General features: G+C 36.1%; 1 protein-coding gene across 1 annotated transcript in view; it reads left to right on the top strand.

The window, feature by feature from the left end:
- Positions 1-21965, top strand: part of ZNF385D (zinc finger protein 385D) — a 369440-nt gene that overhangs the window by 229748 nt on the left and 117727 nt on the right. Inside the window, exon 3 of the mRNA XM_056129228.1 lies at positions 905-1015. Coding sequence (XP_055985203.1) covers positions 905-1015 — 111 coding nt within the window. The remainder of the gene's footprint in view (positions 1-904; positions 1016-21965) is intronic.

Below are 21965 nucleotides of genomic sequence, written 5' to 3'. Positions count from 1 at the left end.
AAAAATAACTGACGTCTGATTTAAACTCTGTGAACCTTGGGAGCCAGATAGTATAGTAGGCAGGGCACTTACCTTGGCATGCTGTTGACATGGGTTAAATCCCCAGCATCACACATAGTTTCCCCAAGCACCACTAGGATGATCCTTGAGCACAGAGCCAGGGGTAAGCCCCAAAAACTTATAGGTGTGTCCTCAAAATCAAAAACCAAACAAACTCTGTGAACATCAAATAATAAACTCATAGTATGTCAGTATATATTAGATGACAGGTAAGTGGTTATTGACTAAATTGATATCTCTGCATAATGTGTACTGGTGGAGGGATGGGTGTTTGATCATTGTGTGATTGTAACCCAAACATGAAAGCTTGTACCTATCTCACGGTGATTCAGTAAAATTTAAAATAATTAAGTAAGATTTTTATTCTATAGTTTTAAGTTCAAATAGTAATAAACAGCTTAAGATTGACATTGGATGACACAATGTTAATTTTCATAGCTGCTCCACAGACAAAGCTTAGTTTGCAGGCTGTTTTGAGCAGTAGTATAGACCCACTTCTGTGTATATATATTGCAGGCATTAGCAGAATCTTGCATTTTGATAAACCTTTAATTATGTTTAAGGGTTATCAAACAGAGACAATTGTTGATCCTAAATGAAAAAAAAACGGTTAGTATGCAGAACCTAATGGGTACATTTATCATTTTCTTATCATACTAAGCTTCAGGCTTATTGTAGTCTATTTTCCAAGAAAGTGGAAATGCCATTTCTTAGTATAAAAATGTTCTTTATAATGTGAGCTGTAGATTGAAGCTGTACAAATTGCCTCTTTAATGAAATAGGCAACATTCCAATTGAACTGACAAGCTTTATTTCTATTTGTTGTATTTTTTTCTCATTTCAGATGGACCCGATTCAGAAAGCTGTAATAAATCATACATTCGGGGTTCCTCTTCCTCATCGAAGAAAGCAAATCATATCATGCAACATTTGCCAGTTGAGATTTAATTCTGATGTAAGTTTATCATTTAGCATTCACCAAAAAATACATATACATATAATGCTTTTCTAATCTTGCAGAAGAGATTTCTTAAATATTTTTCCTCAAAAACCCAAGTATGTCAAGTTTCAAAGATAATATTTTAACTCCTTATGTGCTTAGATTTTATTACATTACTATTCGTAGTTTATTCTGAAAAATACACTTACAATTATGTATAATATATATATCATAATACTATATAAAATTGTTTTATATGCATATATACTCTATCATACAATAATATAATATAGACAATAATATGCAGTGTATTAATATTCATGTCTATACAAACTTATATACTTAAATATTAATTGTTATTTTTAACCTGAATTTAGACAATATACTTTGCTCTGGGAAATTAATAAGATTTAGAATGAGTAAAAGTTTTCTATAAATTATATATCTGAAATGAGGATAGAGACAAGTCATATTTTAAAACTGAAACTTTGGATTTGTAAATTTCCTTTGCCATCCTTTAGTGGAGTCCTAAAATTCACTTTGGTCCTTGACTCCTTGATTCTATCTATATAATATGCCTCAAGTTAATTCCTTAACAGTACTAGAATTTTAACATGGAGTTCCAAACACATTAAAGTATTATAGTTCTTGGTAAATAAAACATAACTAAAGAGCATAACTAAAGAGGGATATCTGAGGATGATAGTGCTTTGCACTCTAATTTATAGAGATAGCATGTCTTTCATTTTTTTATGAGGATCGAGATGGACTCAGCATTCAACACAGTCAATTTATTTTTGTTTTGAGGCTAATATAAAAAGTACTAATCTTCCTCCAAAGAAATAATACTTTGATAATACTTGAGGCAAACATGAAATCAAATTCTATCAAAATTTGCTGTACATCTTGCCATTCTTTTGTCCCAAGCCCATGTGTATTTTAGAAATGACTAAACAAATATGGATTTTATAGAATATAAGGCCTTTCTATATTTGATCTTCTAGAGTTAGTATTTACCTTTGGTGCTCTGTTGATGAAGATGGCATATAAGATAATCAGGCACAGGAAAAGGAGGGAGGATAAACATAAGTAGTTCTTTCCCTTAGTCAATTAATTAAATTATATCTAAAAATCAGTAGTGACTTTAAAAATTATACTTATAGCAGTATTTTTAAAATCATACTTTTGATATAATTTTTAGACAATTCTATAATTTTCCTTCAGGTAACTTAGAAAGAGAAGAATAGATAACCTGCATAATACCTAACATAGTACTGGCTGCTATAAGAAAGAAAACACAATGTAAGCTGTATTTTATTTGAAATGTATTGTTGGGCTTTCTTTGATTTTATTTTTATATAAAACCTTGATAACATTTTAATTTTTTTATTTTTATATATAAATCAGCAACAAAAGTATTTTCAACTTGTAAATTTGATATAGTGATCCTTCTACTATTGTAAGAGGAGACCTTCCAATATGTAAATAAAATTAAGGACTTAATAGTTATTATTCCAACTGCTCCTAAAACACTCAAAAAATAAGCTTATAATTGCCTAAATTTCCTGTTTAAGTTTCTTCTTTTTGGATCATTTTCTTTTTTCTAAATCACGCTGATATTTCACTTTGGAATGAATCAGATAGTGTGTGAGGGCCTATGCTGCCAGATTCTTATTATTTGATGGGGCTATTTCAAATAGCTCTTCCTGCCAAAAATTTCACTGTCAATAAGAAAAATTCCTGTAAACTATCAGTAAGACTTTTAAAACTCATCAAACACATTTTTCCCACCAAATATAAGAAAACAGCCTGCCTTATATAGACTAAATCTTTGGTTGTCTTTTCCCCTATGGGCATGCTTACCAATCCAAGGTGATTGCTACTCTTCCTATTTCCTTTAAACAACTTTTTAATTCTAAAAATAAACATCAAAGTTATATATGAAGACTAGATGTATCATCGCATGACCCTTAAGAAGCTTATATGCCTATATATGATCAATAATAGAGTTATAATAATAGAACTTTAAGTATGTTTGCAAATGTATTTTTTAAAATGTAATCTTCATTGGTAAGAGAGAATGATTATTTATTTTGCTGATAAAGTTTCAAGGTGACATAAGAATCAATATGTATCTGTTAGAAACAATTGTTTCTCATTCTTACAAACTTTACTTTTAGTTTTGCCTGACAAGTGATCAAAGTAAAATGACCAAGGTATTTGAGAGATTTAAATTAGTAGGTTGAATCATAATTTAGCAATCACTGGGTTAATCTTCAGCCATGGCTATAACAATTAGCACAAATACACTGATTTAAAGTAACAAGAATTTGTCATTTTCTAGTTCTGGAAGGGAGACCCCTGAAATGGGTCTCCCTGGACTAATCAGTGCATCAGCAGTGTTGTTTTCTCCTGAATGATTTAGGGGACAGTTAGTTCTTTATCTTTTATCTATCATGCTTTAGATGTGTCCCTGTTCTTTAACTCTTGACTTCCTTTCAGCCTTCAAAGACAACAAATACTGGTTGAATTCTTTTCATGTTAAACTATATAGTCTCACTTTTCAGCTTCCCTCGTCTATACGTAAGGACTCTGATAATCACAAGGGAATCACTTGGATAATTTTGAATCATTACTCTCATTTTTCAAAACAATAGGAATCTGCCTAAGAGGTGGTCTGGGGGGACATAGGTCTACTCTTGACTTGACTCATTCTTTTATATAGGCCTGATAATTTAGTGCTCTGGGCTGGCATTGCCGTGTCTGGCGATTGGCTATGCTAGGGGACTCGAGAGTCACAATCAGCAGTGTTTGGGATCCAAGGGGGCTATATCCTGCAGAGTGCCAACAGGTCAGCTTGTACTAAGGACTCAACTCAGGGATCAAATAGTTCAGACATGCTCTTCATCCCTTTTAGCCATATCCCAAATCTTTATTTCTCTCTTTTAATACCAGCTAATAATCATATTTAATCTATTACATAATAACCCATTATCAGGTAATATAGTCATAGTTTCCTGGGATTTATATTTAAACATCCTTATTCTGCCTACTGCAGTTATTTATTAGGGTTCACCTTGAATTTGAACTAAATTTTAAGATCACGTGAATTTATCCACTAATAAGCAATCCAATTTTTTTTGGTTTGTATAAACTGAACTCAAGGGAATTCACTTCACTTATTTGTTTATTTTTATTTATCCTTGTACATAAATTTACTAGCACTGTAGTACTGTCCTCCCGTTGTTCATCGAATTGCTTGAGCGGGACCAGTAACGTCTCCATTGTGAGACTTGTTGTTACTGTGTTTTGCATATCGAATATGTCACGGGGAGCTTGCCAGGCTTTGCTGTGCGAGCAAGATACTCTCGTAGCTTGCTGGGTTCTCCAAGAGGGGCGGAGGAATAGAACCCGGCTCGGCGGGGCCGGCCATGTGCAAGGAAAATGCTGTGCTATCGCTCCAGCCCACAAATTTACTATGTATTCATAATTTTTTAAGCTTCAAGTATTTTTAAATAGCAATTCCCTTTGTTAATTGAATTTATAAATGATATAACTATGTTTTAACTTGATTTACAAATAAAATATAATTATTTTAAATTGAAATATGTAGGACTTGAAAATCCTGTATATTCTATCTTCCTTAGAGGCTTAAAAAAGAGGTCTATGGCATCATAATTACATCAATAAGGGGAACTAATGTGCTGGAAATATTAAATTTATTTACTTATTCATGTTCATTAATGATTATGTCCATTAATACTAACTTTATCAAATATTTAATATGGAATGTCAAAACCAATTTCATATGTTATATATTCATTATTATGTAATGAAATAATCTCTAAATTAGAAAAATACAAACAAAGTACACATATAAGATTATTTTAATCCAAAGAAAGGTTTTATACCAATACAAATTCCTCTTTGCTCTTTCCAGGTAAATTTCAAATTTATTTTCCTCTTTCTATACTTAAGCTTTGAACCTTTCTGGAAAGGTAACACTGTATGCTTAGTTGAATCTTCTATTACATAGAAAAGTATTTTTGCCATAGGAACCTTTTTAAATTTCAAAGAATCTTCCCTTTACAATAAAAATAATAGGTTGTAGTTCTTTCATCTCTGCATCATGAAAATACAATTTCCTTTTCCATACACCTCTATTTATTATTTTAACCCTTCATATTAAAATGTGTGGTTTGACTTTATGTCACATCTATTTACAGTGTAAAATTATATGCTGCAAGTAAATTTAAAATAGAACACTATATCATCTGCACTCTAAGTCAGATCACATTATTTTAGTTTATACACCATTTTTTTGGAAAACAAATTTGTTAATTTTCATATGATATATACATGAGATTATGCAAAAAAAAAAAACCCTTTCCATTAAAGACTTAGAGGCTTTAATTTGCCAAATTATTTTAACAGAATTTTAAAGTAAGTGTAAATTACCATTGGCCTGGATAAGTTAGTAAGTATGTCTTTGAAAGGCAAATATAGCAAGACTAGCAAGGATATAAAATAATTAAGCAATGTAGAGAATGAGCAATTAACATTTATAGCATGTGAAATATTTTAAGCAATCATACAATCACTGCACTTACAACTCATTATGGTTAACCTTATAAAAGCAGGGATGGGTAATAAATTAAAAACAAGAGTTCTGCTAAGTTTACATGCTGCAGCTGAAGAACTGAGAATGTAGAAGACTTGTTCCAGGCCACATGGCAGCTACTCATCTGTTCCAGATAGAGCAGGAAATCCATCAGATGTTCTAGCGCTGCTTTAGCAGTGGCAGAAGTGGAAGCCTGTGTATCCCACAGTACCAGAGGGAGGACCTGAAGTCTTTTGTGGAATTAACTAAAGGGAATCAGAACCATTGTAGAAAATGATTTCTGCTGGTGGCTTATTATCTTTTACATCTGCGCTACATACTTTTGCTGACCAGTAGTTAAAACCACTAGGTTCTGCTTGCTCATTAGTCTTTATAAATTTTTTTATTGCATCACCCCTGTTTTGTCATAGGATTCAATTATAAGCAAGTTAAATATTTAAATAGAAATAAGAATTACTGAAAAATAATTGATTAATAACATGTCCTTCATAACACAGGGCACTGTCAAACATTAATCTGTGGGACTATTTGGTAAACCATAAGGGAAAAATTCTCATTAGAAAATAATAACACTGCTTGGAAATCACAGACCCTTCCAAAAGGTGATCCTTGGGATCATCATCAATATAACTGAAGGCCTTAGTTGAAATATTTTAAATATTTCTATCAGTATCTTCTGGAGCGATAGCCCAGAGGTAGGGTGTTTGCCTTGCACGCAGCCGGCCTGGCTGGGCCAGGTTTGATTCCTCCACCTCTCTCGGAGAGCCCGGCAAGCTACCAAGAGTATCTTGCCCTCATGGCAAAGCCTGGCAAGCTTTGTTATGATTTGTTATGCCAAACACAGGAACAAGAAGTCACACAATGGAGACGTTACTGGGTCCGCTCGAGGAAATCGATGAATAACCAGAGGACAGTGCTATAGACAGTGCTATCAGTATCTGCAGTCTCAAATCACACTCAGGAGAATTCATTGGTATTATGGTCATTCAAATTTCAGCATTTTATTACATATCCTAGTCTAAAGATTAATAAATGTTTCTGCATGAGAATATTCCTCTTACCCCAAACCTGGAAGAAACATCACGTGATGTTGAGTCAAAAATGTAGGACAATCATTTAATCAGAAATAAAGCAACTTATCTCTAGGCCTCTGTTTTAACTGACTACATGCACCTAGGCTCCTGGCTGAATATACAGGTACCAAAACTGTTTCAAGTCAAATGACTAGCCATTTACTACAGTTGTCTTTTGACGATCATAAGCTATAACATGGGGACAGTTGAATCACAAACTGAATGATAAATCAAATTAAAATGGATATTTTTTATTTCAGGGGATTATAAATGCATTTACAATAGTGTTTTTCTGTGAATGTTAAATTACTTCCAAAGAAATATGAGCTTATTTTTTTTCTGTCTTTGAGAAAATAACTTAAATTGATCAACTCTGCTGAAAGTGTTCACTTTCAGTATATTTTTATGTTAAGATTGGAGTTATTCACTACCGGTAAGTATATATTTTTTAAACTGCAGGAACATACTTGGGTCTAGCAAACTGCATTCATTAAAAGCTATCAACCTCTCTAAGTCTGTTGCTGCTACTAAGTCCTAAAGGACTTTCTGAAGAACCACTTTATCAATTAAATTTTGGGGCAGTTTTGAAATATGTCTTTCAGAAGAGAATGTCCTCTGTTCATTTCCAGGATACACAGTGTACTTGGAGGTTGGCCTGGGCAATACAGGGTCATTCTGCCTCCATCAAAAGGCAGGCATGTCTAGGAATTTGATGAGGTTTGCCTGGGCTGTCAGTGGCCCTCTGTGTGATGCTTAATTCCAGAATGTTCTATTATGGATTGTAGGGTTATGGCTGCCTTTGAAACAAGTGGCTGGAGATCTCTCCTCAAAGTCTTCTGTGAGTGTATATTCAGCCTCATTTCCTCCCTGGGCCATGCTTTGTTCTGCTTCTTGAATGACGCCTAATGACTCTGTCAAGAATTCCCAGAAAACTGAACTGCAACAGAAGGAATAAGCAAGAAATATTGGGTCTGTTAGGATTTTAGAAGAAAATGACACAGCAAAAACCCAGGAATCTCTTTAAACAGTGGGCTTCGTTACCAGGCTTTTAAAAATGAAACTCCCAATGCTGACACATTTCAGAATTCTGAATGAGGCTTCAATATCCCAAAAATTTGTTTATAGGTGTAGAAAGGTGAAGAAACTAATAGAAACTTTTGTAAAAGAGTCCATATTTCTTTGAGGTTCTTTGCTGTGAAAACAAAGAAAAAATAGCAAAATAACTTTACATTTGACTTTTTAGAAATGGGAAATTTGAACTTGACAGTCTAGAGAGAAAAAGTTAATTTGAGTAGAATTCTCATTGGTGCATACATACCCTCCTCCAAGGGCTGGAGCAATAGTGCAGCGGGTAGGGCATTTGCCTTGCATGCAGCCGACCGACCCGAGTTTGATTCCTCCTCTCCTCTGGGAGAGCCCTGCAAGCTAAAGAGAGTATCTCGTCTGCACGGCAAAGCCTGGCAAGCTACCTGTGATTTATTCGGTATCTCAAACACAGTAACAACAAGTCTCACAATGTTACTGGGCCCACTCAAGCAAATCAATGAACAATGGGAGGACAGTGCTACAGTGCTACCCTCCTCATAACCAGTGGATATTACCTTACTTAAAGACATTTTTATTGTTCTGAAGCATCGTGAGCACCTAGTGAATGCCGTGTGTTAGGAGTTAGCAATATCTGCAAACTAATTATGCCCATTGTATAAGTTTTGTACATGGTAAACTAAAGGCCAGAATATGTAGTAGGCTTTTTATTACAAGGTCTGCAAGTTGTTGAGACAACTAGGGCATGTATAACATCATTTTTGAATCATGGACCACTTACAACTATCTGTTTCCCGTTGCCCTCCCACCCCCATTCTACTAGTTAGCCTCATAGTCTAATATGATAAACCCCCCCCCCCCCATTGACATGATTTTCTCCTGTAGTCATCAAGGAATATCATGTGGGCTCACAGAGGGCCTTTTGGTCCCTAGTTGAGAAATGTTGGTCCATTATAAACAGTAATCTCTCATTCCAACCTACTGCTTTTATTTATCTATCAGATCAGGCGGGGAAAGCCTAAGGGGTTTAGGATTTATGTTAGTTTGATCTCACAATTTCAGCCAATGCAAATGGTTAATCACTATATACTATATAATGCAGAAGGTCAAAGACAACTAGAATATGGAAACACATCTCAGAGTTAAGAATTACTTAAAGGCAATACAACTTCAATGAGCTAATACTACAGAGGACAATGTAGAACACACACATTTAAAGTTTCATTCGATACCATTTAGAGAAAGCATCAAGTTTTGAAAAGAAGGTGAAGTATGGGCTCAGAGCACAGAAATACAGAATGTGATGAGAAGAAAGGTAAGTGTTGGTCAAGAAAGTGAAATATTTTCAATTAAAAGGAAAAAAAAGTTGACAATACTATCCAATGGGATGAGACCAGTAGCTACTAATACTTACATAAAAGTTCTAAAAATCTCGAGTGTATTCAATAAATGCTTTATGAATAAATGAAGTACTCAAGATCTGAAATTCAAGGTAGAATTTAATTCTTAAAAAGTTATGAGTTTTACCTTCACTAAGGGCATTTAGAATAATTAATAGCTTGTGATTAAAACGAATTTTAAGGGACATAGAGAGAACATCAGGTAGCATGCTTTACTTGCACTAGAAAACCTGGCTTCAAACCCTGACACTATATATAGTCCCTCAAATTCTGTGAGTTCCTATGCAGAAGAGCCAGGAGCAAGCCAGGAGACAGGAGTAAGCCATGAACACTGCCAAATGTAGCTCCCAAATGAATTGTAGGGCTCTTTAACCCTATGCCTGATACCTCTGCAAGAAAGGGCTCATATCCCAAGAAACTGTTTCCCTAGAACCTAAAAATGAATATTCATATAATTTGCAATAAAGCAAGTAAGTGGACTTAACTAGGAACATAACCTACAAACTGTTTTTTCTGACTTGAAATGCTTACTCTTAGAAACCACTACATTTTAGGATATTTGGGGGGGGGGGGAATCAGTGAATAAAAAAATCATCAATTTTAGTTTTATAATCATATCATGAAGATGCTTAGAAGATGCCAGCAACCTCTTCACTGTCTGACTAATTAAATCTTTATTATCTATGAAATGAAATGACGATGTAACCCAGTTTCCCATTAATTACTTGAAATCTAATGTAAATTTCATGAATTATATCTATTTTATAATATATTCAGTTCTGAAAATATTATTGGACACTAATCAAACCTGCAGACCAATAACATAAACTGAATTAATGATTTCTAATAATTGAGGTCCCAAAATTTAATTTTGTTAGCCCTTCACATTCATTGTATGTTCTCTCTCTCTCTCTCTATATATATACATATACATATACATATACATATACATATACATATACATATAGTATAATTTAGTCCAAAACTATGGTACTATGGGAATCAGGGCACCCACTCACTTTATAGTTAAAAAATAATTTATAGGATTTGGGAATGCATCTCAGTGGTACAGCATTTGACTTATATGTGTGATCCTGGGTTCAGTCTGTGGTTACTATAAAAGAAATAACAGAATATAATTTAAAGTTGACCCAAAATATCCATGCATCTGAAGATTTGACAAAATGACATCTCTTGTTTGAATCTTTGAATGTGAAACTTCAGCATAGAAAAAAATGCTGTATAAGTCATCCAGCATAGTTCATAACCCTGTCATTCCAAGGTCATATTTATAGTTTATGTCAACATTTTATAAAACATCAATTCCACCATTGCCCTGAAAAATAAAACAGGCTTTGTTTAAAAGACTTGTTCCTGGTGAGAGGAGCAAAGGAATGAGTAAAAGGTAATTCTTTTTTATGTCTGTCCTTGTGACACTTTGGTTTTTGTGACACTTTATAGCCCTATTAACATTTGTTATTAACTTTCTAGTCTCTCTATTAACTGTGTTGAGAAATTGTGTTGAAGTATATTTACCTTTTCAAGTTTTCCCATAGTTGAGAATAAAATGAACATACTCATCCAGTCTACCATTTTCACTCCTATATTATTTATTTATTTGGGTTTGGGGGCCACACCCAGCCAGGGCTCAGAGCCTGGCTTTTCTCAGAGATCATGAGGGACCATATGGAATGACAGGAATCAAACCCAGGTTGACCACATAAAAGCTAGTGCCTTATCCTATCTCTACAGATCCCCACTCCACTTATATTTTTAAAATCATTACTACATTAGAAGTATTTATTTTGTTTTAGCCTGAGTTCAAGGGGAATGAAATTGAACAAGACATAAAATGAATTTCACACTCTGCTTGGATTGCATTGTAGATTTTTCTATGTGGCATTATATGACATTAAAACCAGCAATAGAAAAGATGTAGTATGTATTCCTTCAGAATCAACAGATAATCTTGCTACTGTTTAGGGTACTACTACACTCAGACTTCTGGCTCAGATTCACCTTTTTGAAGCTTGCCAAACCTCATTTTAAATGCAAAATACTGCCTCTGGGATCTGTTGGCTCAGTTCAAATCCATGTTTTGATGTAAATTGAATCTGATAGTGGTGGAGGTTGTAGAAATCATTTGGGGAACTCATTTTGTGAGGTGTGAGAGCTGAGGAGGGCAAGTGGATACGTGGCAAGGTAAGAAAACGAAATGAAACTTTCATTTTCTGCAGCCATGCATGATCTTCCATGATATCTTGAGATAGAAAGATAACTTTCCAGAACTATTCATTAAGTTTAATGGTGAACATATGTGTTTTATGTTTTATTGAGCCTAAATGAGCTTTCTAAATTCCTTACCTAGGAAATCTATGGAGATTGATGTACGGCAAATTTATTCTTTTTACATTTATTGGAATACCAGGTCCCTCCAGTACAACTTTAAACCTTCTCCTAGATTCCTTTATAAATAAGGATTCTGAAGGTAGTCACTGAGCAGGTTTCATCCATTCCCAAGCAAAGCTTATTTTCTCAGCATCAGTGAACTTGTCATGATAATCAACTTTTTTGTCCCAACCATCAATCACTCTTGATTACAGCTGGGTAGAAGTTCTGTTCTGTTGATCAGCTCATCAGTGCACATAATATTACACCTGGAGGCCAGTACAAATCATCCCTCCATGGGAAGAGCATTTTTCTTCAAGGCTTTTGTCGATGGTTTGATCATTTACATTTGGATCTCATTGAGTCGTCATGTCTACTTTGACTGTATCTGCTCCCTCATATAAAATGCTTCCCAGAAAAGCTCTCAAAGTTTGGTTGATAATTTGTATTTTATTGTTATTATTCATCTGCTTTTGCCTTCATAATTCACAAGAGTAGCTTCTGATCTGTTGTTTCCTTAGTTTCACATTAACTTTTCCCATTCTTAGTGCAGTTATTGAAGAAATTAAAATCATATGAATTATAATTCAATGAATATTCAGTACTTCTGTAAAAAGCACTTTAGCATATGTTTTACTAGAGTGTTTGCAAGTCTAATTTCATTGATTTTTAATGGTTTCCTAAGTTAGGTTTTTTGTTTTATGTTTTGGCTTAGAGAAGGGAATATTTATCCTTAATTTCATCTTATTTTAAGTAACACTAAGTAGCTATCTATGGCTTAACAAGACATTGAGAAGTAAATGTTTCAAAATCTCATGTGAAAAGTCAGCATTCCTATTAGCTGTGTCTCTAATGTCTGTTATATCTGGTGAAAGAATTTCTTGCTTCTCTAAACCAACTTTTCTTTCTTAAAAAAGTATTTTCAGAGTGGTGTTAGAGCAATGATACAGTATTATCATCTAAAATATTTATTGGCTTTATAAAGTATTTAAAGTAAATCTGACTAAATAAGCATTTTTATTTTATTTTATCTTTGAGCATTCCACAAGGACATTTTTGTCCTTTATTTGCTTTATTTCTGTAGCATTATTAAATGTGAGACAAATAATTTTTAGAGCACAGAGATCATAAGTTTAGATTGAAAAACAAAGCTGAGTATAATATGAAACTATTGTGTAACATGAATTTAACTGAAAATCATCCTCTTGTATTACATGGCTATTAAAAATTTTACTATAACTGAACTTTCTATCACAATGATATATTTTTATTTTCAAGTGATACTAAAAAAACAAAAAGTTCATTTATATTAATATTTAGATATTATTATTCTTGAGATTGTTTTGGCTGGAGCAATAGCACAGCAGGTAGGGCGTTTGCCTTGCACACAGCTGACATGGCCAACTGGAGTTCGATTCCTCCACCCCTCTCAGAGAGTCTGGCAAGCTACCCATGACATATTCAATATGCCAAAACACAGTAACAAGTCTCACAATGTTACTGGGCCCGCTCGAGCAAATCTATGAACAATGGGAGGACAGTGACAGTGACAGTGATTATTATTCTTACTTTGTTTACAAAACAAAAAGAAAACAACAAATAATTTAATTGAGGAAGTTATTCATGTAGAAACTTCAAACTAAAAATTACTGGATTGGAATTTGGTTTTAAAATGTTGAATTGACGCCCTCCTCCCTCTGGAAAGAAAGATGGTGGCCACATGGGAGCCTTGTGGACAGCAGGTATGAGCCGGGGGTGTGGGGGCGACTAAAACCTCATGGGAAGGGGGGCGTTCCGGTCCCTCCTTCACGCCCTACCGAGGTCACCAGTTGCCCCCCACGAGTGTCTCTCCAGCACGGCCACAACTCCAGAGCACAGAAACCAATTTCTTAACTATCTGACTTTCAGTAGAAATACTTCCAGGGTCAATAAGTAAAATAGCAGAAATCCAAAACCAACATTTAATTCTTGAACCCAGCTGTAGAAAGCAAATCACTTCACAACGCTTTTTCAGCATGTCCGATTTGCGGGGGTGGGGGGGTAAACTCTAAATAATGGTGGTGAATCTTTTATTGAAACAATGAAACTAATCAAAGCAGATAGAGTGTTAACTAGAATTCATCTGCCTCACAGGGACTGGGAGGGGTGGGGGGTGGAGTTTTATTGGGGTTCTTCATGGTAAAAAATAAGTATTCGTAAAGGGAAATGTGTTTGATATTTGCAAGACTGAGACCTAAATCTGAAAGCTTTGTAACCTTTCCCACAGTGATTCAATAAATAAATAAATAAATAAATAAAAAATCTCAGGGCTGGGAGGAATAGAGATGCTACTGGTGCCCGCTTCAGTAAATTGATGTACAATAAAAAAAAATAAAATAAAATATTGAATTGAAAGATAATAATGGTTCACTTATATCTTTGTGGTCCTGAATCTTCCCCCAAAAGAAGCTAATTAGATTTGTTGAGGAGTACTTTCTTGTTTTGCATGTTTAACAGTTAATGGAAAGATTGTTGCACCAATTCCTATCAATCCTTATTAAGAATCAGTAAACTGAATCTTTCTTGAAGCACAATAGGTCAAAATAATCATCTCTTCATTGTTCAGGCTATTTCTTCCAATGATTTCCCAAAGAAACTTGTCATCTTAAACTACCTTAGATTTTCTGAATGTCTCGGAGAGCCCGGCAAGCTACCGAGAGTATTCCATATGCCAGACACAGTAACAGTAACAATGTTTTAATAGCAGTCATTATATATGACTGCTTAACTTTGAAATAACCCAATGTAGACCATGTTTACATACGAATGCTTATATTGACTGTAAAAGCTATTTGAATTGCCTTAGAGACAAATAATTAAATCACATATTCTTTAAATAAATGAATCTCTCCTCTCCTCCCCTCCCTTCTCCTCTCTCTCCTCTCCCTCTCCTCCCCTTTCTTCTCCTCTGCTCCCCTCTCCTTCCCTCCCTTTTCCTCCCCTCTCCCCTCCCATCCCCTCCTCTCCCTCTCCTCAGGTTTCTCTCTTTCCCAGGTGGAGGAGTTTAGTTTACATTGTAATTCTGTTAGAACATTTCATGTTAACAAAGTTGATGCATGTTTTGAAAAAGTGTAGCCTTATTATGGTAGCAGCCAGTTACTATCAATTTGACTATGTCATTTTCTTAAACTTAAAATAAATTTCCAGTTTTTAAATAGTAAAATGTCAGGAAGTGAAACTACAGAGGAGATGTGGATCCATAAAAGGTATTTTACATATATAATCACTTTATTTTATTTTAAAATATATTTCTAAACAATGTAAGACTGTTAAAGAAGTAGAAGCTAACAATCTTATTGTCAGGGTCCTGGCCAGTCGACCCTGGCACACTTGAGTATGATCCCCTGGTCACCGGACTTACACCCTATAGAAGAGGGAGGGGGAAGGGCAGAAGCCTCTGCCCTGGCCCTCTCTGCACTGTGGACTCCCAATGCCACCGAGTAAGAACCACGTGGAGGAGGGGGAAGCTGGTGGTCAAGCAGCAATCCATTTATTAGCTCTCACACAAGGGTTTTTATACATACAGTTCAGGGGGCAAACCACGTGTATCACATTTACCTTGTCAGGCTCAATACAGATGCTAGTTAATGATTTACATCTCCCGCTTTCAGGCCCAGGTGTATTAGCTCAGGCAGATGGTAACTATTACATCCATCATCCTCAACCAGAGTGCCTACATGTGTGAAGTGCTGAAGCAAGCCCTTGGGCCCCTATAAACAGGGACAGCTCTTTCTTTCAGGGACAGGGGATTTAGTCAAAGTCTCAGACTGATTCTGAGACCCCCAACATCTTATATCATTGAAAAAATGAACTTTACATAAAAGATTTCTCAAATTTAAGCCAGAGAATAACTACAGGAGAGAACTACATTGTCAATATAGATTCAAAATGGTATTCACATGTGTAACTCCGGTTGAAATTTCTTGTTCATGCTGGAGTGCTATCTGCTTAGTTACTGCCTTCATTTGATCACTGATCAATATGCCTTTAGCATAAAATGTTAAAAATTATGTAAAGGTCATATCTCACTCTATCAAACCTACAACACACTTACTATTCCTTTGATAATGTTAGATCCACTCTTCTGGTTCATCTGGAAAATTACCATCTGCTTTTTCACAACTTATGTTTAACCTTCCATCAATTATGTTGATCCTAGCTCCAAAAGATATCCATAATCTGATCACAGTTATCATACTCTTCTAGTCCAAGTTGGTATCACTTCTTATCTAAAATATTATAAGCATTTCTTAATCCCTATCCCTGTTCTTACTGTTTGTACTCACATTTCAAAAATTTCCTGAGTCTAGGTGACTTTTCTGTTTAAAAAATCCTCTAATACTTCTGTATTTCACATCAATCAAAACGCAAAATAACTTAAAATGTTTACATAGTCCTATGAGCCTGACCTTTAGATGTACTTTGTTTGTTTTAATCAAACTCAGTGTTGCTCGGTGGCTATTTCTGGTGGTATTCAGGGATCATTCAGTACAAGAGATTTAACTTGAGTTTCTTGTTTGTCAAGTGTACACTTAGCCAATTAAACTATCTTTCTTACCCCAGTTTACTTTTTGACATCATCATCTTGCTCGACTTTTTTTTCTTATGTAGCAATATTGGTTTCCTGTATTCTGAGAACTAATTACCTTCTAGAATAAGGTATCTACTTATTTATTATATTTGCTATTGACTGATAATTAGAATCTAAGCTCTGTTGGGGTAAGTGCATTTGCCTGATAGTTTGCTTCTTTACTGAAGAGCAGTGCTGAATAAGGACCTGACATATTGTGCTTGATGAGATATATATTGGTGGGACAAGAGATAGTACAATGTATAGGGTGCTTCCCTTGAAGACAGCTACCTGGGTTTGATTCCTGGCACCCCATATGTTCCTCCAAGTTGGCCAAAAGTGAACCCTGAGTGTAGGTAGATACAGGAAGGCCTGATGAACGGCCCGGAAAGGCCCCAAATCAAAAACAAATAAATAAGCATGTTCTGAGTACCTAAATTAATGACAAAATAAGTATGATGATGCTTTCACGTGATGTAACCTTACAAGTCTTATTCCATCAAAGTTTATAATATGTCACAACCTTTTTTTATCTTTTGTTTTTATTTTTAATTAGTGAGACATCATGAGATACAGTTGCAGACTTACACATTTTTGTGCTTGGGTTTCAATTACACAATGATCAAATACCCATCCCTCCACAAGTGCCCATTTCTCACCACCACGAATCCCAGTATCCCTCCCACCACCCATCCCCCCCATCCCACCCTGCCTCTGTGGCAGGGCATCCCCTTTTGTTCTCTCTCTCTTATTGGGTGTTGTGGTTTGAAAAAGAGGCAATGGGTGACAGTCATGTTTGGTCTATAGTCTACATTCAGCATGCTTCTCCCATCCTGAGAGGATCCTCCCAACACCTTTATTTGGTGTTTCCTTCTCTATCTGAGCTCCCTTTTCCCCTAGATGTGTGGCTGGCCTCCAAGCCATGGAGTAAAATTCCTGGTACTAATCTCAGCCATTCTTGGGTGTTAGTCTCCTATTTTGTTACTTTATGTTCCCCAGATGAATGCAATCTTTCTATGTCTATCCTTTTCTTTCTGAGTCATTTTGCTTAACATGATATGTCCCATGTAGTACCACTTGTATGTAAATTTCATGACTTTGTCTTTTCTAACAGCTACTTTTTTATTTTGCCTTCTTCCTCTTCACTACTCAAACTCTGTAAGGCACATCCTTTGATAAAGTAGATAAATTTTTAGGAGAGATAGTAGAAGCTGTCTTTCCTCTAGCTTATTCTTGATAAAAGAATACTTTTTCTTTTGAGAGCTTACTTCATTTTCTGACATCATTTTTTTTTTGTTCAAGGAAATAATATAATTTCACTGTAACCTCAAGCTTCCATTGTGTGTTTTTTTGGCTTTTTTGAAACTTGACACCAAACACATTGGTTATGTCCTCTATCACATACTGCATCAGCAGATAGATGAACAACCCATGTTGTACTATGAAAGAATCAGTAGGTCTTATTCTGGTTAAATTGTCATTGCTTAATCACCAAGAAAATTAGTATGCCCAGGATGTTGACAGTGTCTACATTTGGAAAAGACAGGGGATTATTAACTGTAATAGTTCCAGATTCCTATTGTGATTGTGAGGAAATTCAGAATAATTTTCTAATCTCCAATTCTAATTCTCTCTCTCTCCACCAGAGTCCTGTAGATCAATAATGTGATCTCTAAGAAAACTAGGGTTAACTGACAGGAAAGGATCATGGTAAAAGAGCACAAATGTGCATGAGTAGTAGCCCATTCTTTTTTCCCTTTATGCTCATGTGAAAGTGAGTCCATATGAAGAAAATAACTAGGAGTGCAAAAATGGGTGAAGAAGTTTTAATCTAATATTCAAATTTTAATTACTTATATACAAGGATTTCTTTGTTGTTCAAAGTTAATTGAACAAAAGAAATAAACCAAAAAAAAAAGGATATTATATCCCTTTATAATTCTTTACTAATTAGAGCAATTTCCTTTTTTTATAGTCTGATAATAATTTGAATTGATTTTAAATTCCACAATAATTATTCTCCATGACTAACAAACAAGAGCAGATAGAAACATATTTCTCTGTTGTGTTAGTTCAGTTGCCAAAGATTATATCTGCATAGGATTATAGAACCCTAACAACTGAACTAAATGATAAATATTCTAATAATAACTCAGGATTGGGTATTTTTAAGAGTTTTTCACATGCAATCATGAATATCAGATGCGTGGAATGAATCCTTGATTTTTTTATTAAAGCATTTAAGAAGGTCACTGTTAGCTCCAAGTTAGTCTTCTTAATTTTTAATTCATTTATCACATTTAGAAAATTCATCGATGGAATAGCAGGACTCATTAGAAGCCTGATAAGTGATAGCCATGACTATTATTTGACATAATGCTACATGTATGTTTGACATCATGTATATCTAACATCATACATCATTGCTGTCTGTTCTTTGAGTGATTATGTCTATAGTGGAATCCTAGATGCTAAAAATATATTAATTAAAAGTAAAACTATACATTTACATATATGTATATATTATGAGACGTTGCTTATTTGGAAAAAGAGTTGAGACAAATTTTTAGCACCTGGACCCTCTTTTCTTTTCTTATGCTTTGATACCTTCTCTGGAGACGATTGATCAAAAAACTAAAGTATTGAAGCACAAATGGCAGCTAAATGTTTCTTCTTCTATAGCCCTAGAGGGTATCAGGGGTGTCTTTTATGAACTATTACTTCAAAAAGTCATCCATCACTGCAACCATTTTCTCATAGATTAAGGGCCAGATTTGCATTCTAAATTAGTTCTTCTAACAGCTGTTGTAAGATAACTTGGCTGTAAGTTAAGAGTTTGCATTTGATCATCTGCCAATAAAGATCATAAAATTCAACTTGGCAATGGAAATTAGGAAGATAGGTCTCCTAGTCCAGCTGTGTGCATCTAAGTTACAGGCATGTGGAGGAGCACAATTTCTGGAAGAGCACAAACAGCTCTTCTCCGGTGAAGATGAGAATTATATGCTGCTGAGGATACTGTCTTTACTTCCAATTTCTCAGTGGCATCGTTACTGACATATCGACTGTGATGGAGGTAAGAATAGTTATAAGTCAGTTATAGAAAACATCTTAAAAGTCCTAATGAAGAAATCTGTTCAAATCTTTGGATGATTTTCAAAATTTAAGAATATAAATGTTACAGAGGCCCAGCTCTGGGCAACAAAGCTGAACGGCTCCAATTCCAACAGGTACAGCCCGCCCCCAAGGGCCTGGGTTCCTCTCTAGGCACGCGCAGCTAGAAACAGCCCCTAGACAGCCGGTTTTCAACCCCTGATCTGCGTGGGACGGGCACAGAGGCCCAGCTCTGGGCAACAAAGCTGAACGGCTCCAATTCCAACAGGTACAGCCCGCCCCCAAGGGCCTGGGTTCCTCTCTAGGCACGCACAGCTAGAAACAGCCGCTAGACAGCCGGTTTTCAACCCCTGATCTGCGTGGGACGGGCACAGAGGCCCAGCTCTGGGCAACAAAGCTGAACGGCTCCAATTCCAACAGGTACAGCCCGCCCCCAAGGGCCTGGGTTCCTCTCTAGGCACACGCAGCTAGAAACAGCCCCTAGACAGCCGGTTTTCAACCCCTGATCTGCGTGGGACGGGCACAGAGGCCCAGCTCTGGGCAACAAAGCTGAACGGCTCCAATTCCAACAGGTACAGCCCGCCCCCAAGGGCCTGCGTTCCTCTCTAGGCACGGGCAGCTAGAAACAGCCCCTAGACAGCCGGTTTTCAACCCCTGATCTGCGTGGGACGGGCACAGAGGCCCAGCTCTGGGCAACAAAGCTGAACGGCTCCAATTCCAAACAGGAGACATTCCCAACTCCTCGCCCAGTGCCAGGGACTCTTTCCGGAGCCGCGGCCCCTAACGCGGCCGCGAAATATTTTCCCACTACATATGCCATAGGAACCATAAACTAACTTCTTAGATGGAAACTTCTCTATTATAGCTCAGCCACTAGAAACACAGTTGCCAAGAACTCATAAGCCTATCTTAACTCACACTGTATATCAAGCAGAATAGTAACACTGAACGTGAAGGACTAAACCACACCTCTCACAATGGTAAAGCAACGCAAAAGCCCACCAAACATTCATATTGAAGAGTCTAGCCCAGATGACACCAACAGTACTCTAGTGTTAGACAACCTCTCTGACAAGGAATTCAGAAGGGAGCTACTTAGGATGCTTAGGGAATTAAAAGAAACAATGGAAACCAATGCCAATAGAAGACAAGAGGATCTGAAGGCAGAAATGAGGAAAATGCAATCAGAAATGTCAGACCTGAAAAATCTCGTAGGCGAATTGAAAAGCTCAGTGGAAGGCCTCAGCAGCAGAGTAAGAGCGGCTGAGAACAGAATCAGTGAGCTCGAAGATGAAGTTCAGAGACTCTCCAGAAAAGAGCAGAAAATGGAAAAGAGACTCACAATTCGGGAACAGATGGCAAGAGAAGATCGTGATGAAGCCAAGAGGGGTAACATAAGAATTATTGGAGTCCCAGAGGGACAGGAAGAAAACCTCGATGAAGAAGAAACTGTCAAAGACATCATTGCTACAACATTTCCAGAGCTGAAGAAAACTTGTGACCACATTCAGGAGGCCCGAAGGGTACCAGCTAGAAGAAATCCGAATAAAAATACCCCAAGACACATTCTGATCAAAATGACCAAAACCTTAGACAGAGACAAAATTCTGAAAGCAGCAAGATCGAAGAAAGAAATCTCTTACAAAGGAACATCCTTAAAATTCACAGCTGATTTTTCTGGTGAAACCCTCATGGCCCGAAAACAGTGGTGGGACATAGTAAAAAAACTCAATGAAATAAATGCCTCCCCCAAAATACTTTTCCCAGCAAGACTCTCATTCATAATAGAAGGAACAACACACAGTTTCACAGACAAACAACAGCTCAGGAACTTCATAGACTCAAAACCATGGTTACAAGAACAACTAAATGGGCTACTTTAAGGCAAGAAAGGGCCCTCAAATACACCAAATTTTAACATAACAATGGGACAAAATCCCATAACAATAATCTCTCTCAATGTCAATGGGCTAAACGCACCAATTAAAAGACATAGAGTGGAGGATGGATTAGAAAATTCAACCCAACACTCTGCTGCCTGCAAGAAACGCATCTCAATAGTCAAAGCAAACACAGACTCAGAGTCAAAGGCTGGAAAACAATCCTACAGGCAAACAGCTCCCATAAAAAAGCTGGGGTAGCCATCCTTATATCAGACCACATCGATTTCAGAGTGAGGAAGGTCATAAGAGACAGTGAAGGCCATTTCTTATTGATCAGAGGATCTGTACAACAGGAAGAACTTACAATAATAAATGTATATGCACCTAATGAGAGACCAGCAAAGTACTTAAAACAACTACTCATAGATTTGCAAAAAGACATCAATAGCAGCACAATACTAGTGGGAGACTTCAACACTGCTTTGTCACCTCTTGATAGATCAACCAGACTCAAGCTTAGCAAGGACATACTTCATTTGAGGGAAACAATGGAAGAAAGGGACTTAGTAGATATATACAGGACACTTCATCCACAAAAAGCTGAATACACATTCTTCTCAAGCGTACATGGAACATTCTCCAAGATAGACCACATGCTGAGCCACAAAACATGCCTCCATAAAATTAAGAAGGTAGAGATTGTATCAACAATCTTCTCAGACCATAATGCGCTGAAATTAGAAGTAAATCACACACAAAAACAGAAAACTAAATCAAACACCTGGAAATTAAACAGTGCACTATTGAACAACGAGTGGATTAGACAGGAAATC

The sequence above is a fragment of the Sorex fumeus genome, unplaced genomic scaffold (assembly GCF_029834395.1).
Source record: "Sorex fumeus unplaced genomic scaffold, SorFum_2.1 ptg000072l, whole genome shotgun sequence".
NCBI lineage: Eukaryota > Metazoa > Chordata > Mammalia > Eulipotyphla > Soricidae > Sorex > Sorex fumeus.
Note: the sequence above shows the minus strand (reverse complement) of the source record. Positions and strands in the feature narration are given on the sequence as shown.